General features: G+C 41.1%; 1 protein-coding gene across 7 annotated transcripts in view; it reads left to right on the plus strand.

Annotated features, from left to right (window-relative positions):
- TACC2 (transforming acidic coiled-coil containing protein 2) overlaps positions 1-14,569 on the plus strand; it is a 90,428-nt gene that overhangs the window by 64,753 nt on the left and 11,106 nt on the right. For 2 of the 7 annotated variants that reach the window (XM_058810179.1, XM_058810182.1), the window contains exons 7-14: positions 12-219; positions 3,979-4,040; positions 4,853-4,968; positions 5,721-5,901; positions 6,014-6,154; positions 7,068-7,148; positions 12,901-13,044; positions 13,431-13,507. In XM_058810179.1, the coding sequence (XP_058666162.1) occupies positions 12-219; positions 3,979-4,040; positions 4,853-4,968; positions 5,721-5,901; positions 6,014-6,154; positions 7,068-7,148; positions 12,901-13,044; positions 13,431-13,507 (1,010 nt within the window). The remainder of the gene's footprint in view (positions 1-11; positions 220-3,978; positions 4,041-4,852; positions 4,969-5,720; positions 5,902-6,013; positions 6,155-7,067; positions 7,149-12,900; positions 13,045-13,430; positions 13,508-14,569) is intronic. The other 5 variants (XM_058810181.1, XM_058810180.1, XM_058810183.1 and 2 more) reach the window with 5 other exon arrangements.

Genomic DNA, 14,569 nt, shown 5'->3' on the forward strand with positions numbered 1-14,569 from the left:
GTTTGCTGCAGGATCCCACTCCACTGCCAACTCCAGAAACACCTCCTGTCATCTCCACGGTGGTTCACGCCACGGATGAGGAGAAGCTGGCGTCCTCTGTGACGGGGCAGAAATGGACCTGCATGACTGTGGACCTGAACACGGACAAGCAGGACTACCCTCAGCCCTCTGACCTGTCCACCTTTGTCAATGAGACCAAGTTCAGCTCTCCCACAGAGGGTACTGCTCCAGCCAGGGGGGTTTGCTGAGAGACAGGGCTTGCTTTGGCCAGGGGTATTCTCTGCTGAATGCAGACTCTTACTAGGGAACCCTAAAAATGGTGCTGTGCTCTCTGGGCCATTCTGGGGAGCATGGCAATTATGGGGAGCTGAATGTAAAACCCCAACAGTCCAGCCTTGAGTTTTCAGGAAAGAAAAGATACTTAAAGGGAAATGAGAGGGCCTTCAGAGAAAGGTTTTGTTTCCTTTGTGTGATTGATTGTTCTTCTCTGTGAGCAGTGTGTTCTCTCTACTGGAGAATAGGGAGTGATACTGCTCCAGAGTCACTGAACTACTGATTCTGCCCGAGCCTGTTCCTTAACCTGCATGGGGAAAGGTCCCATGTTAAAATTCTGCTCAAATTTTCTGTATTGCAGTAATACCCATACCATGCTATCTCTCTTCCAGCTTCCTGGGCTCCAAGTATCTTCATGCATAAAAGTGTCCAGGATATCCCCTCTATAAGATAGTTGCCATTCATATTTCCAGATAAAATTCCCTACTAGGTCAACTATAAAAGTTTTTCCTTCCATACTTTCCTATAAGCAGCTGGGAGCTAAAGCTGGAAGTTTCTGTTTAGAGAACTGTCATTCCAGGTCTGTGAAATTTGGAAGGGACAGAATTAAGAAAATTTGTGTGTGGCCTTCCTTGGGGCTACCAGAGGGAATTCTGCTTTGCAACATCTGCTCCAAAGGCAGATGTTCAGCTTTGTGGGTGGGAAACATGTTTGAGTTTAACTTGGCTTAAACTTTTTCTTCTTGATTAGGATTCATTTTTTCCCCCCAGCCTTTCAGTCCCTGTCCCAATCTACTATTAAATCTACTTTCTGCCATTTTAGGCTGGGTCTAAATTTGTGCCTGATTAAAAACTTTTAGGTCAAGGTGTTTGACATCAAAAACAGTCTCAACAGACAGTTGACAACAACAGTCACAGTGCTTTTGTTGATATGCACATGCTTGCATGCCCTGGGCTTTTCTGAAATCTGTTGAGTATTCTAAACAGATCAGTATTTCAGTCTGGATGAATTCATTTGCCTTTATTGTCAAATCATAAATTTTTGACATTGACTTCCCTGTATTTGAATTTTAAAAAATAACTTAAAAAACACTTTTTAGAAAATAAGCACCCCTAAATCTGGGAAGATGGGAACTATATGAAAGAAAATGGAACAAAAGAATAGTGAAAGACACTCTGAAACAATCATTTTAGCTTTCAAAGTGGGTAGAAGAAAGTGAGCAAAGCTCCTAATTAAATGGTAATTGTCTTGTCTCATGTGTGCTGCATGGTACAGTCAGGGTTTCAGATTACACACTCATTATAATCAACAATGCTTCTGCTTTTCATCTCTCTTAAAAATAATAATTTTTTCTCTTTGACAGTCTTGCTCCTGCAGCTTTGAGAAATTTCTGAGTAATTTGAGGGCTGTTTCTCAGTGTAGATATTTTTACCTCTCCCAGACACCTGTGTGTTACCCTGTAACCTAACACTGCTTCTGTACAGATACAGCCCAGCTCCTGAGCCAGCCAGTGCATCCAGCCCTTATCTGTGTCAGGCACTGCCTGTAGCTGCTGCCTTGTTCCTGTTGCACAGACCTGAAATAAGCTCTAATTATTAGCAGAAAATTCTGATGTAATCTTGCAGCTATTTGTAGGAGGAGTTGGAGGACATCACTTAGTAAGTCTGTTGTACGTGTTTATAAAAGATAATTATCTTGCTTAGTGGGATATCCTGGGCTTGTCTGATTTTGAATGTACAGAGATAACTAGAGCCTAAGATTTTGGAGGGGAGATGATGTCTGAGAGGAGAGAGAGAGAGGAATTGTGCTGGAGACTCCTGAGAGCAGTGAGACGAAACAAACTGCGTTTAGCCAGCCGCGTTATTCCTTTTGTTTCTACTTGGGCTGTTTCCATCTGTGTCCTGCCTGGTTTTTGGGTTTTGTTTTTTTGTCAGCAGTGAAGTTAAGTGTGTGTTGTCCCAGCAGCCAGTTTGGACTGGGATTGCAGGGCTGCTGGCAGTGCTGCAGGCAGGTGGAGGATCCCTGTGGCTGTGCCAGCAGAGGACAGTGCCGGAACGTCTGCTGCCCCTGAGGCTGCCTGGACACTCAGGGCTGCTCTCTGGAGCATAAAGCTGCTCCATAAATGCTCCTGATGCACCTCAGTGGGCTGTCTGTGCATAAATGAGGTACAGAGAGGCAGTTTCTAAACACTTGCTGCTCTTACCTGGGATTTCAGGCTTTCTCCTGCAGTTCAGCTCCTCGCAGAGGGTTTGAATTCATCCTTCCAGTTTGGGTTTTGCTTTCACTGGGAAAAGAAGTGAATGAGAAAGGCTGTTGCTGGTATCTGACACCAGGAGGTTGTCCATCTTGCCTGGCTCCTTATTACCATTAAAAACATGTGGTGCTAGGAATTTCAACGTGAGGAGCCTGCTATTACAGCTTTTCTCTTCACTTACAGATTTTACTGTGAACATTCCCAACCAGTACTGAGGGCTTGTGGCTCCTCCTCTTCAGTGGTCGTTTGACAAAATAGTGTAGTGTAGTTTGTGGAATTAAAGTCCTTGTGCAGTGTTTTTTATTACTAAAAAAGCAAATCAAGCATTGTAACATGACATTGAACCCTCTAAAACTTTCTTTATCAACAAATCAGGCTAGAGATTCTCTTCAGGATTGTTTGTTTTTAAACATCAAACATTTTAATGGTGGTTATCATCTTCTTAATGCAAGCTCTATTTTTCGAAAGCTGCCCAAATCTAGAAGGATTTTAGCACATGATTTTATGATAATGCAAATGCTAGTGTGCATTTCCTTAGGATTTATTTGGAGTGGGAATCAAATTATGCAAGTGGTTTATTGGATTAAATCATGGAAACAGAACAAAGTACAGCATTTGGACAAATTAATTATGCATTTAATTTTAAATTAAGTTGTCATTGTAGGAAGTTTGCTTTTATTTGAGTGCAGGAGGATATGATCTCTTTTCCTGTGTTAGATTTGTCTGCTTCTATATCAACTACTGCGTGACCACAGACTGGGGAGAAATGCTGGTTATCCCCCCCAGTGTAACTGGGAGATTAGAAGCAGAGAAGCAGTAAAGATTTGCATTTTTATTAAATTTTAGACTTAGGGTTCTTTGTAAATCTTCCTGCCTTAGACTCTTTCTCTGAAAACAAAATGTGAGAACAGCCCCATAAGCTGGGCTGGTGGCTCACTCCTGGTTCATAAGCACTCAGCTATTTTAGGTTCCTTTTTCTTCAGTGATAGCCCAGTAGTTGTTCTGAATTAAGAGCGTGATAAACATGAAAAAATAGAAATTATTTTTTCTCAACAGCTGTTAAAATATGTTTAAAAGAAATTGGCATCAGCATTGCCATTTATTGAAAAAAATGTGTTTTCTGTGATAAGATAATATGATAGGGGAAAGTTGCCTGTACTCAGAAATTACTCTGAAACCTTCTCAATATTCTGGTCCCTGGGGCAAATTAAAAAGCTGATTTTTTTTTTCTGGCAAACTGATTTGCCTGAAATGTGTCAGGTTCATTGTTGAAAATGAGTGAATATTAACACCTTTTACTTTCTCTCTGTATAATCTATTTTTAATATGTCATTGGAAAGTATTGAGCAGAGTGGAAGTGGCCCCTGTCAATGAGAAGATCTCTCATTTACTTCTGAAAAAAAATCATGTCATGGCATGTATTAACACCTCTTTTTTTGTTTCTGTTGCAGAATTGGAATATGGCAACTCATATGAAATAGAATATATGGAGAAAATAGGCTCCTCTGTGCCTGTAAGTTCTCACCTCTATTTCCATTCATTTGCATTCCCCTGTCAGAATATACTACCCTGGTAATGCCCTCAGCCTCACCACCCTTTAAATTAATCATAATGTGCCTGCAGCAGATTTGCAAAGCCAGTTCCTTGAAATTGGCATAACTGGGGTAAATTGCCTGTGCTTTGTTGTCCTGTGTCCTGTAAAGCTTGTTCCATTTCATGTTTTTATTTCTAAGCTAGCATCATAGTAGTTTTCTCTGGAGATTCAAAGCCAATCAGTATTTCCAGCAGTTCAGAGTGCAGAGCTGTCTACACCAACTGCTGAACTCTTTAAGAAATTTGGAGTAAAAGTTTGAAGAAGGTGGAGGGAATCAGGAGAGAAACAGAATTAGTGTGAGGTCTGGAATGCTGCACTGTACATTATCCCTTTTTTCACCTTTTTAATAATGGATTTCATAACCTGACTGGATCCAATGAGGGGATATCCACTGGGGACATTAGGAAAATCACTCAGGTGGTGCTTAAAGCAATGAGAATATTCAGTGGATGTTTTAGTAACACCCTCAGCCAAGGGGTGCCTCCTGCCTGACAGAACCAGAAATCTGATTAACCCCAAACTGGGAGAAGAGCCACTACAAAGAGTGAACAGTTTAGGTTTTGTCCTTTAATGGTTTCTTCCTGGGAGCATCCATCTCAGTATCAGCATTACAACCCTGTATTATTAGTTTTCTGTCAACTCATTTGCTCACTAAAGGCTTCAGTGACCTGAATTATCTTTAATGGAGAATGGTTGAATTGCTTAATGAGTTTCTCTTTCCCTGTGGCAAGCAGGATGACAGCACCCAGAAGAAGCAGTCCTTGTACCTAATGTTTGATGCCCAGCAGGAGAGCCCAGTGAAATCACCTCCCATCAGATTGTCTGACTCCACAACTCCCTGCTCAGGGTAGGTCACAGTGAGCAGTGCAGAGCTGTCAGGGGACTGGGTTCCCCTCAGAGCACACACGCAGGAACTTCTTCCTCTCTCTGCCTCTGTGCTGCCAAGTTATTTGTTTAAAAATAGATCCCCATCTGTGTGCACATATGATAGAGAACAGAGGGCAAAGAGACACAAGTTTCATGGTGGAATAAGGGCATGGATTTCTCCTTCACATTCTGACTAAATAATCACAGTGGCAACTGTTTTACTGAGTGGTGGCCTCCTACTTAAAGCTTTTTCCTCAGATACTGAGGTAATTTCCACATTAATCTAGAAATCTGTTAATTGTAGTTTTTCACTTGGTTTTCCCTGGGTACATTTTCTGAACAAGGGCTCTTGTTCATAAGACCAGGATGTGGGAATTGTGTTTACTTCCAATAATTTTGCTTGTCATGGACATCTGTTCTTGTGAGTAAGAGTTGTGTTTTGGGACAGAGGTAGGTCACAGTGAGAAAGGGGTAAAAAGGCAAGTGAGAAATACTGAAGAAATGTGACCTTTCTGATAGAACTGGTTTTATTTTCATGTCTCCAGTGCATTGTTTTGAAAGGATATTTCAAAGTGTTACGAGATATAATGATGTAAATTTGAGCTGAAACAATGTGTGTATAAATATATTTTTATATATGCACATACACATGAAAGTGATGAAGAGGACTTGCCCAGCTGCTACCAGAAGCAGAATTGTGAAGCTGAAAACATGTGCACAATCTTTTTCCAGGTCGAGTTTTGAAGAGCCCGAAGCCCAGCAGTCCTCGGCCATGAAAATCCCACACCCAGCGTCCCGAGTCCTCGCTGCCAGCCAGGAGGCACATCTACAGTCCCCTGACAAGGCCAAGCAGAAGGACCTGGAGCCCATGACTCTGGGAACAGCTCCAGAGGCCATTGAAATCGTGAGTCCTGTATGATAATGGTTTGGGAATCTCTTCCTCCAGAAATTCTGCGTTTTGCTTTTGGCCCGAACAACTCGGGCAAAGTCTCTGTTGCTTATTCAGCCTCCTCTTTACCTTTAAGGCTTCTCCTGAAGACTCCTTTGTCTCTGCTGATGCTCTTCTCAATAGGATATCTAAGAAAGCCTCAATATGTGATCAGCCTGAATACCTAGATCCTGACCTAGCAGAAAAGAACCCCCCAGTATTTGCTCAGAAACTTCAGGTTTGTAGCAGAAATATAAATGTCCTTTTGTTTCTCATTGTCCATACACAGGCAAAGGAATGCTTTGCCTCATCTAAAAGGGGTCGAGGGAGGTTTGGAGGGCATGTGGAAAAGAATTAAAATAATTATTTAATTCTTTCCAAACTAACTCTCCCCTTTCAAAGACTTGAGGAACAAAGATATTTTCATTTAACTCATGTAATTCATATAACACATAACCTTAAATTTCATCAACACCTATCCTATGTACCTCTAATGTATGTATTTTCCAGAAGTCTTTTCAAAGCAAATTATTTTAAGCTTGAGCACAGGACTTGATGTGTGGAGAGTTGTCTTGTCACCTGGCCTTAGTAAGTCTGTATGTATAGATTCATTTTTTGAGATTCAGGACCTAATTCTGCTGAAATGAAAATGAGGCTTTGTTTTTCTTGTAATTTTTCTAATGCAGAATTTGGCATGGTTTCTTCTAGGAAAAGCAAATGGATCTGCAGAGCAGTTCTGTATGTCAGGACATATTTTCTGGAATATTTACAGTGAAATTTTTAAAAAAGCAAAGGTTGAACTAAGATTGACATGTGGCATAAATTCACATAAAATGGAAATGAAAGGGAGAGGAGTCTGTGATAAAACATCTTTAACTTCAAAAAACATATCTTTTACATGAAGTATTGTTCATACTGATTACATAACACAAATTATTTTTCTGCACAGCTACCTCAAAACTAACCAAGCCCTGGAGTTTTGCATCACAGTCCTCACCATGAGAGGAATTTGGGGTGTTTGTCACCCAGGAATTGTCTGAGTTACACATTAAAATTTAACAACCCATTTTTGAGTGTGTCAGACTTTTCTTACCATGTTCTCACCGCATTTTTTTCCCTGTGGGGGACTCCCCCACCAAACCCTGTGACAGGAGGAGCTAGAGTTTGCTGCCATGAGGATAGAAGCTCTGAAGTTAGCCAGGCAGATTGCCCTGTCCTCCCTGCGCTCCAAGGTACCTGCTTTGTGCCTGCCCTGTGTGTGTGAGTGTGCACAGCCCGAGTGCTGCTTGTCCTGGGGGGACACCAGGAGCATGCTGGCAGCAGAGCTGACACAGAAGTGCTGTCACCCCACTCACACCCCAATTAACAACAGGCAAGAAGCAGCAGCGTTTCTGCAGCAGGAGATGGATTCTGCAGCCACTGCAGGTAGTGGTTGTCATTTCTCTGAAGCAAGATTTGTCCTGAATTGTTTGATGGTGAAGAGTACTAGGCCTGCTTTGGCCATAAGGACATTCTGTCTTCTGATAGTATTTTCAGCTTGAAGTCAGACACCTTTGACCCTCAATGTTTGGAAGGGAAGAAATCAGTCAACCTTGCCCTCAGGCATCTGAAGAAAGGGACTGCAGCAGGGTTGGAAGGGCTACAGAGCTCCCAAGGAAAAAAAGCCTTACATCACAATGTGTCTTTATTCATAAAGATCTAAATCTTATTTTTTTTCATTGCTACTTGCAGGTCCTGCTGGTTAATTGTGCCTCACAGTGATGCTTTGCTCTTCTGTAGGGATGCATGTGGAGCTCACTGTGTTTGGAGAGCCAAAAAAGTCATTCCATAAATGTTGGTGGCTGTCTTGGGAAAGGGTATCAGCTGAATGGGATGGCAGTGTCCTGCTGCAGTGAGACATCTCATTCCAAATGAGGAGAGTGTGCTTCTGGCATGCCCTTCTCCAGTAACCTTCCTCTTGTACTGTCCATTAATAGGTCAGCCCAAAGTCTTTGCCCAATCCTAAATTGTCTGGAGTTCATTGCATCACAACAGCATTTGGGCTGCTTTCAGGGTAGAATTTCTTTGTGCTTTAAAGATCAGCTACATCATAAAAGTAAAGGGTTTTTTAAGGCTACCTGTACTCCTCTGGAAAAACAATAATCATATTTGATTTATCTCACACACCTTAAAGCCCATAAGTCACCTTGTTTCTCCTGTGCACATATATTTACTAAGGTAAACACATTCCTCATGGATTTAAGAGTATTTTAGAGTATGTGGTTATAATCTTTTATTTAATTAAGAAAAACATGGCGTTGTCTTCATTAGAAGGACTAACCAAGCTGAAACCTGTAATGAGGAACATAAAGAGCAAAGGAGGAAAAACAAAAATAATTTTCCTTTGTGTGACTGTGTCCCCTTGCTCTGCTGCCCTGAGTTTTAGGTGTTGGAAGAGAATATGGTGAGATGCTCTCTACCTCCTTATTCTCTCTCAAATTCCTTGTCCTCCCAACACTTTGCTGTAACATGAAGGATTCAGGACCTCCAGCATCAGGAAACACCTGAGATGAAACACATAATATTACATAGATGTTGTTCTGTTTAAAATCTGCATTTTTGCAACCAGCCAGCTGTTCCGAAACTCACAAGTTGCACTCTTTTAGACTGAAGAGAATGCATTTGTGTGTTTGTGAGTACTTGTGAGTTACCTATGGGAGACTGAGAGCTGCAGAATTTTTACAGAATGTGGGGTTACATTTTAAAGATGTTGTTCAGCATCATCACAGCACCTTGTTTTGTTGGAACAAGTTTTGAACTACTTAAAAATATGGAACGGATTTCACGTGACTTTTTAGAAAATGTCACTAATATGTGTAATAAAGATAACAAAATGATAAGCAGAGGTGAGGAGAGAAAAACAGGCAGAACTCCCCCCTCTGACAGAGAACTGGCAGCAGTTATTGATGGTGACAGTGCCCCATGTTGGTCCAAGCACAGCAATGCTTGAAGGCCAGCACCATGGGTGTCATGTTAGGCTGGGAAGGACTTTTGTCCTTGCATGGCTTTGCTATTTCAGTGTTAAATTAGCCTGTGATGACACCCCTTGTGACCTACAGTGACTGATGGCCTGGATTAAGTAGAACAGAAACCAGCAGATGACTGCAGTGACTTAAATTTGGATGCTGCTGGCAGAATTCCCTTCTGGATGGCTGGCCTCTGTTATTTTCTGAATGCTATATAATTACATTTAACATTTGCTAAATGATGACTGAGTGGGTAACAAGAATAGGATGATAAATAAAGACAGAAGCACTTGTTATGATTAGATCACCTAAAATGAAGATTAAATATAAGCACTTTGTGCTAGCACTAGGAGTGAGAATAAGGATGTGCAGTTTGTTGTTCTCAGGCAGAGAGGAGTTATTTGACCACTCCCAAATTTCTTGTCACAGACTTAAACAACAGCAGGCCCAGTCACCTACTTTTACATTGCCAAGTATTTCTGTCTTCCAGTGTTGAGATGAATGAACTATTTTCTGTTGAACAGTCTCCATTTGGATGTTGTGAGCTAATTTTTTGTGTCCAGCACCTGTGGGTGCTGAGATAGGATCCAAGGAAAATAAAAACTGGAAGAAAAGGCATGGGCAAAAATGAGATTTGTGCATTACAGCTCTGTGGGCCTCTCATGGCAGGAGGAGAATTATTTCCTACAAACAGCAATGCCATTAATTTTAGCAAAACTTTACAGGCAGAAAACTTCTGCTTGGGTTTTCCTTGCCTTTCCATGTATTTGCAAGCACAAGTAGGTCTCACTTTGCCTGCATTGACCTGTCTGCTCACATATCTGTCAGAAGAATCCATCATTCCATGCACACCCAGGCAGCATTTCAGGGGTTTGGAAAGGGCAGCCTCATTTCCAGCAGGGCTAAACACACATTCCTCTAACTGCTGGGATAAAAACTACTTTTCATTTTCCTTCCATTTCTCTATTTTCTCCCTCTCTGACCTCCTGGAAGTGAGATAGCTGCAGCTGGTTAATAGATGTGCATTTGTTTCCCTTCTGGTCAGATACCTGGTTTCTGTGAAAGGTGCTGGGAAGAGAAGCATGTTGGGCTCTCACATATTTACAGTAAGATTGCAGTGACCTACATTTTGCAGTAATTCCCCTGAAGACTCTAATCTTTCTGTGCGAGGTTTAGTGACTTACAAATCCCTGTGATGATTATTACCCCAATTAACTGCTTACCTTCTTAGCAATTAAGTGTTAAAGCATTATTATTGGGTTATTTTGGGTAACACCATCATCCTGTTCGTCAGGTGCTGTTATTTTCTCAGGGCAGGAATATTTTGCAGGCAGCAAATAACAGTTACTGAGTCATATGCATCAGTTAGGAGCTGTGTAAAATTGGCTTTTGAAGTAAAACCATGATGACTTTTACTGGTTACTCCTGCCAGAGAGCCCAGCTGTGACTTGTGCAGGGTGTTTGCAGAGTTAGGGCAACACTGCTTGGACCACTGCTACAAGCATTTCTGCTCAGTGGTTAAATTCCAAGAGTTTTTATGGTCATTTTTTTGAAATTTCAAGCTGTTCTGCATGTCATTATTGCTGTTGTTTTGTACAATTTCCTCAAATGCAAAGAGAGCTAGAGAAAACATAACTGTATTAATGATCTGTTCTGCACTATATAAAAATACCTCTAAGTACATATTAAATGCTCTAAACATCTTTTTCTTTAAAAATTGTCATCCTCCCAGCAGTTACTTTGACTTGTTTTTATATGAGCTTGAAAAACGTTTGTGTTTCTTCTTGGCACAATGAATATTTTCCAGCAATCTCTTTATGAGATCCAGCAAATTAAGCTGCAGGAGGCTTTTGAAATGTGGCAGATGCAGTTCAACAGATCGATCTGAGGGGTGGCCTTTCTTTGGAGGACAGCTTTTATGATCTAATGGCTTTCTTTTATCTCTCAGTTATTTCTACTTTGTGATTAAGGAGGGAGTAAAGAACCTTTTTTTTTTTTAATTTATGCATTTACAGAGGTGTCTGAGCTTGTGTCCCAGGTGGATTTTTTTCCTATGTAGTTATTTAAATAGGGAGATACTTTTAAGAGCACAGGCTATGCAGTTTTGACAGATCTTGGAATGGTTTTTCTTCTGCTAGGAAAATCCACCAAGTTTGAGCTTGCACCTCCTAATTCTGCTGGAATTGATCATTATTTTAGGTGTTCATGTTAAAGGTAGCAAAAACAGAGAAGGGATAGCCTGCTCCATAAATCCTAGGAGAGTCAATTGACTCCTAGGTGTAAAAACAAAAAATACCAATAAATTAGTGAGAGTCTCCTGTAAATGAAGATGCAGTGAGGTGTTCTGTAAGTACTGTTTAGGTTATTCTTGTTCTAATTCAGTTTTCTTGCCTAGTCTTTTAATGTTGTTAGTGTTTCTTTGTGTTCTTTACAGATGTGATATCCAGAACATCTGGTCCTGGGTGCATTGTGTACAGTTTTAAATACAGCTTCTTCACTCAGGTGTGATACAAGAACTCACAAGGGATTACAACAAAATTAGCAGTGGGTTTGGATGCTTTATGTGATGCTGGGCAGTGTGAGAAGAACTGTGAGGAGGTGAATGTTTTATGGAATAGCATCTGGCAAAGTTTCCTTTACCAGTGCTGAGACAAGAACATGTGATGTTGAAATTAATGAGGACTGAACCTTGATCCCGACATTATCTACTCCTTTCACATCCCTGTGCTTCAGTCACTAGAGCGTGATTCTGCTATTTTCTTTTAAAAAATACAAACAAAACAACTAAAACAAAACCACACCACCCTCTTTTACAAGAAAATACAAGAAAATAATTGTTTTCTCTTTTATGTAAAAAAATATTTGAAATACTCTTGATTACTACTCTTAATTATTGCAGATAAAGCCTAAAGACTTAGGAACAGCATTAGTGAACCTGAATGAACAGAATACGTTGTTTTAATGTACAAAGTTAACAGGTAAACTGGGAAAATACATTATCCCCTTTTCAGCAGCAAGGAAAACAGGATCTGACTATCTATTTCCATCAGTGGATGGAAAAAGGCATTGATCAGTCTGACTTTCCTCCCCACTCATGGTCCAGCCATTGTGGTGGGGGCTTGGCAGTGCCCAGAGCAGCTGTGGCTGCCCCTGGATCCCTGGCAGTGCCCAAGGCCAGGCTGGACAGGGCTGGGAGCACCTGGGACAGTGGGAGGTGTCCCTGCTGTGGCAGGGTGGCACTGGATGGGATTTAAGGTCTCTTCCATCCCAAACCATTCTATGGACTATCCTTTGGAATCTCCTCAGTTTTCATGTGCTGTAGCTTGGGTTGTTTGCATCAAGAGTTGTTTGTGAGACATCTCCTGCCTCTCAGTGTCACATTCCTGCTCTTTGCTCTCCTCATTTCACATGCTGCTCTCCCTTATTTAATCTGGGCTGCTGACATGAGCAGAATTGACAGCTGCAAAAAAAGCCTCATTTAACTGACTAATCGCATGCTGGACACCAGTGGGGCAGCAGTGCCACCTGCATAGTCACACTTTTTCTGTTATTCTTTATGATAGATGCCATGTATTGACAGGCCAGACCTAAGAAAGTGAGCTGTCCTCTTGCTTCTGGTTTCTTGATTTATTTTTATGGAAGCAGAATTCCCCTTAACAAGCTTTCTGCCTTCAAATCTGATTCTTCCTGCTGATGTGCATTTCTTGTGGATGTTGTGGTGAAAAACAGTATATTTTCTAAAATAAGACTTTAAAATATTGATAGCAAAGTGCTGTCTTTGTTTTCTCTCTGTAAAGGTAATTATGACTCATGGTGCTTCTTATGGATCTTCAATGTATATTTTATGATTGCTGAATTCAGAGCTCCTTGTTTGTGTTGTAATTTAGACTAGAAGTCCTAGCACCACACCCAGAAAACCCATGAGCTAAACACCTATTTAATGGTTTATTTCTTTGTATTTAAAAAAACAAACCCACAGAGAGAACCTGCTGTCCCAGCAGATGTTTCCATCTCCAAAAGTGCTCTGTACTCCCGCATCGGCGCCTCAGATGCAGAAAGCACCACGGCTCTGCTCTACCCCCAGCAGGACCTGGACTCTGCACTACGGCTGGCCAGGGCAGAGGTAACTGTCTGCACAACTTGGGAAAGGAAAAACCTGCCCCTTGTTATTCCTTTCTTGCCTGTTTTCTGCCAAAAGTGATCACTTGTTCTGTTCTTGGAGCCGTCCTCAGCCACACTAAAGCAAAAGGTGCCACACTGCAAGTTTTACTTGTTTTACAGATGTGAAAAGCAGATATGATGTAAACACAAATCTTTATGGTTTTAAACCTCAGGTGTGCACTGTGCATCTTGACATTGCGATATAATTATATAAAAATATATGCTGCTTGAAATAGGAATAAAATGATGTATTTTACAAAGCTATGTATCATATTAGTGTGGCTAGCAATAGCAATGAAAAAATGGATATAATCCAGGGGGGTTTATTCCCTTTGTTTTCTGTTTCAGATTGTGGCCAAGGACAGGGAAGTATCTGAGTGGAAAGAGAAATATGAAGAAAGCAGAAGGGAAGTGATGGAAATGAGGTGGGTTATTAACTTGATCAGTCTGTCAGAGATGAGGCTTCATCTCAGCCTGACAACAGAGTACCAGGCTCATACAGTTGTTTTGCTTAGCTGAATTTGCTTCATTATTTTTAATTTAAGGCTTTGCACTGATCCTGAACTGATACTTTGTCTTTTTACTTTGTATGGTGTGCACCACTGTTCACGGTAATCGCTGAAAACTTCTGTGTTGGTGATCTCATTCACACCCTCAGAATACTGAGATAAGGAAGGTTTTACTCCAGGTTAATGCCAGGGAAGGAGTTCCTCTGATTTGTGTGTGAATTCTCACTAGGATTGCATGGTGAGGTTCCTGTTGCAGACTGGATGAGTTGCTGCAGAGCTGGCAGGAGGGTGCACATTAAATGCACATTAAATTCACTTCTAGTTCTACTTGGAAAAAAGAAGGAATGTAGGGAAGAACATGCAGGTTTGCAGTAGTACAGGCTGCCTCCAGGACATCATTGTAAAGTTGTTCAACAATAGAAATCAAACCAGTGTCAGTAGAAAAGCATTTCCTGTACAGGAACCATTCTGAACTATCAATGTTGGCTTTTAGGGAGATTCTACACCCTTTTCTTTGAACTAAGATGATTTTTTAATTGCTGCACACACTAAGGTTGATTTTAGTAAAGCAATAGTTCTCTTGGCTTTTGCTCTCTTGTTCCCTTTGAGAGCTGACAGAAGGACCTGGAGCTTTTCAGTTTGTTCTGGTTGTATCTGTTCTATTTCTGTGCCAGCCTGCCTCTGTTACATTAAATATCTGTACACTGGGACATGGTTTGATCCTCCTCTCTAGCCCAGGTCCTACCACTTGCAAGGATGACAGCAAAATCCCTGTAGTGGATGATGTGAGCAGTGCTGCTCAAAGAAACTGATGCCTTCCATTCAGTCAGTTAAAAACCTTTCAAGCTTTCAGCTTTTTTTTTTTTTCAGTTGGTAGGACCATAAGGAGGACAAAACAATGAGCTTGGCTTGCTCATTGATCTGAATCTGAGAAAGCCATCAATTGCAGAAGAGAGTGTATAAAATACTTCATGGAGG

This window comes from Ammospiza caudacuta, chromosome 9 (assembly GCF_027887145.1).
Source record: "Ammospiza caudacuta isolate bAmmCau1 chromosome 9, bAmmCau1.pri, whole genome shotgun sequence".
NCBI classification, from domain to species: domain Eukaryota; kingdom Metazoa; phylum Chordata; class Aves; order Passeriformes; family Passerellidae; genus Ammospiza; species Ammospiza caudacuta.